Below are 2,500 nucleotides of genomic sequence, written 5' to 3' on the forward strand. Positions count from 1 at the left end.
GAACTTAATGTCGATTCAGAAGAAGACGTTTACAATGCCCTCATTGCGTGGGCCAGACAGGATGTACAAGAAAGGCAGTCCTTCTTGGCTGAGCTACTTGAGCAAATTCGGCTGCCGACGTTATCCCCCCATTTTCTTGTCGATCAAGTTGAAAAGGAAGAACTTATTCGTCAGGACATTGCATGTAGAAATCTCCTTGATGAGGCAAAAAATTTCCATATGCTCCCAGACAGACGGAGTAAATTTGAAAGACAGAAATCTCTACCTAGAAAATCTACGTTTGGTAAACTATTTAGTGTGTGTGGAATGGACTCAACGGGTCATCCACTTAGAACTATTGAGCAGTATGACTTTCACAGTGGAAAAGTAAGGCATATTTCCCCCATAAATACTCCGCGCAGTGGGGTGGGCGTGGCTGTGCTGGACGGCAGGTTATATGCTGTTGGAGGACATGATGGGACAACTTACCTCAACAGGTTAGGAAAGATATTGTGAACGATGCTCTGTAGTTTTGTGTTATGGCTTTAGGTGTTGAAAACTTTTTTTGGTGAAGGAAGGAAGAGGTAACACAAGAGTCTAGAGGAAAGAGAAAGAGGTTGGGTATACAGTTCATGTTAGGAAGACATAAGCCTGATAAGGTAGCTAATTTTTTTTTGAGGGGAGGGGGGAGTTTACACCAGGAAGCCAGGGAGCAGAGCCAAGGAGTATTCACGATTTGAGTGGTAGTGAAGTTGTAAAATCAACAAAACTGTAATAGTAAGTGCAGTCTTCTCCCCAGAATTTCAGGAAGGCACAGGGTATTGATTTTTCCGTTGTGAGGGTGATTTCCAACTATGATTTTGTCAGTGATCTCATATTCAGCACGACAGTTCATTTGAGTACTTCACAGAAAAGATCTATAAAAGAGGGAAAGGGTGTCATCTACTGGTAGTGCCTTACAAGTAACTGTTTAGTACAGGAACTTCTTCATTCAGACTGCTGACACTCCTACTTTCCTTTTCCATAGCAAAGGAAAAGTTAACTCGAGAAACTGTTCATTTCATTTCAAAGCATCCTGAATTCCGGATCATTAAATCAATCAATTTGACTCAACAACCTTTTACACATGTGGAATAACATGTAGTTTAGCATGCCATGTGATCTCTTTAGAGTCTCGTCAGGCAGACAACCCTAAGGATGCGAGAGCGTGTGACGTCATGCCATTATGAGACATTTGTAACGGCCGATTCAACTGATTGAGGAAAATGTTCCATAAGAACTTCAAATTGCATCGTTTCTTGTCGAAAATTCACTTTATGGACAACCAGATAAATAAAGTTCACGCACCCACTATTTTCTGCATTCCTGAGTGATTTGATGGGTTTTTGGGACGTGTTGATTTCCCCTTCAGATCTGGCGTATTATCACATACAGCGTGCAGCTTCCAAGACCGCTCACGTCCGAGTGCCTCCAGAATTTTGCCGAATTTCTCCCACTTCCAAAGGTCGCCTGCCTTTCAATCTTGGGCACATAAAAAGTCTATTATTTATTTTACTAGCATTGTACCAAAAATTATTGCATTTACATGGCTCTGCAACCTCAAAATCCTGCTCAATTTTCAAGCTTCACTCAGGTTTTTGCCATCACTATGTGATCAGGACAGAATTTATTGCATGATCATTGAAATTTGATCAAAATAAAATAAACCAATCAAAAAGTGCAAATTTATAGTTTTGTCCCTCTTGGGGGAAATCTGAAATCTGAAAAGTGACCAAAAGTGAGGTGTCAGTGGGTTAATGAATTGAAAGACTGCTGCCATTGCGTGAAATGTAATGAGTAGACACAGGTTAGGGTAAATTTGGCTAAATTCATATTATGTAATAGTGAGAGAGCGAAATGAAAAGCATGCCACATTATGTTAGGATTTTATATCATCACGGTTATGAAATCAATATTACTTGTCATGAGTTTTATGAAAGGTTGGATTAAGAGTTGCTTTCCAAAGTGTGAAATCTACTTGTCCTGAACATGTGGTTTCAAGAATTCCATTTTTGATTTGATTTTGTTTGGCAAATTTTCCCCAGTAATGTACATAAGAGTTTGACTATATGGAAATTTTAAGTCATAAGTGGGTTGATGTGTCATGAACCCCTATTGATGATACCTTCTCATTCACTGGTTTTCATGCTGAGAAAATTAAGCTGACAGCTGCAGTGTAGGCTGGTATTTTCCCTAGTTTCAGCCATTCTAAACTGACATCTTTGCTCCCACTTAGTTAAAAATCAAGAGCACATGTGCTTCGCAACCCTGTTCCCAGGGTCTCTGAAGCTGGAGAGAATTCTTTCTCTTCTGTTCGAGAGACCCTCTGAATGAGGGTGATGTGCTGGGGTATGTAATTCAGCTTGTTATTAGAACCATTGTATCTTTACCATGTTGTTAACGTGGCATTACTGATACTTCTGTTATCACTCTTACTCTTTGTGATAAGTTTTTCTCTTTTTAACCCAGTGTGGAATGTTAC

General features: G+C 39.8%; 1 protein-coding gene across 1 annotated transcript in view; it reads left to right on the plus strand.

The window, feature by feature from the left end:
• The window catches only part of LOC138017832 (kelch-like protein 20), an 11,045-nt gene that overhangs the window by 977 nt on the left and 7,568 nt on the right, over window positions 1-2,500 (plus strand). The window contains exons 2-3 of the mRNA XM_068864819.1: window positions 1-476; window positions 2,488-2,500. The exon at window positions 1-476 is cut by the window's left edge and continues 618 nt beyond it; the exon at window positions 2,488-2,500 is cut by the window's right edge and continues 247 nt beyond it. Coding sequence (XP_068720920.1) covers window positions 1-476; window positions 2,488-2,500 — 489 coding nt within the window. The remainder of the gene's footprint in view (window positions 477-2,487) is intronic.

Source organism: Montipora capricornis, chromosome 9 (genome assembly GCF_036669925.1).
Source record: "Montipora capricornis isolate CH-2021 chromosome 9, ASM3666992v2, whole genome shotgun sequence".
NCBI classification, from domain to species: domain Eukaryota; kingdom Metazoa; phylum Cnidaria; class Anthozoa; order Scleractinia; family Acroporidae; genus Montipora; species Montipora capricornis.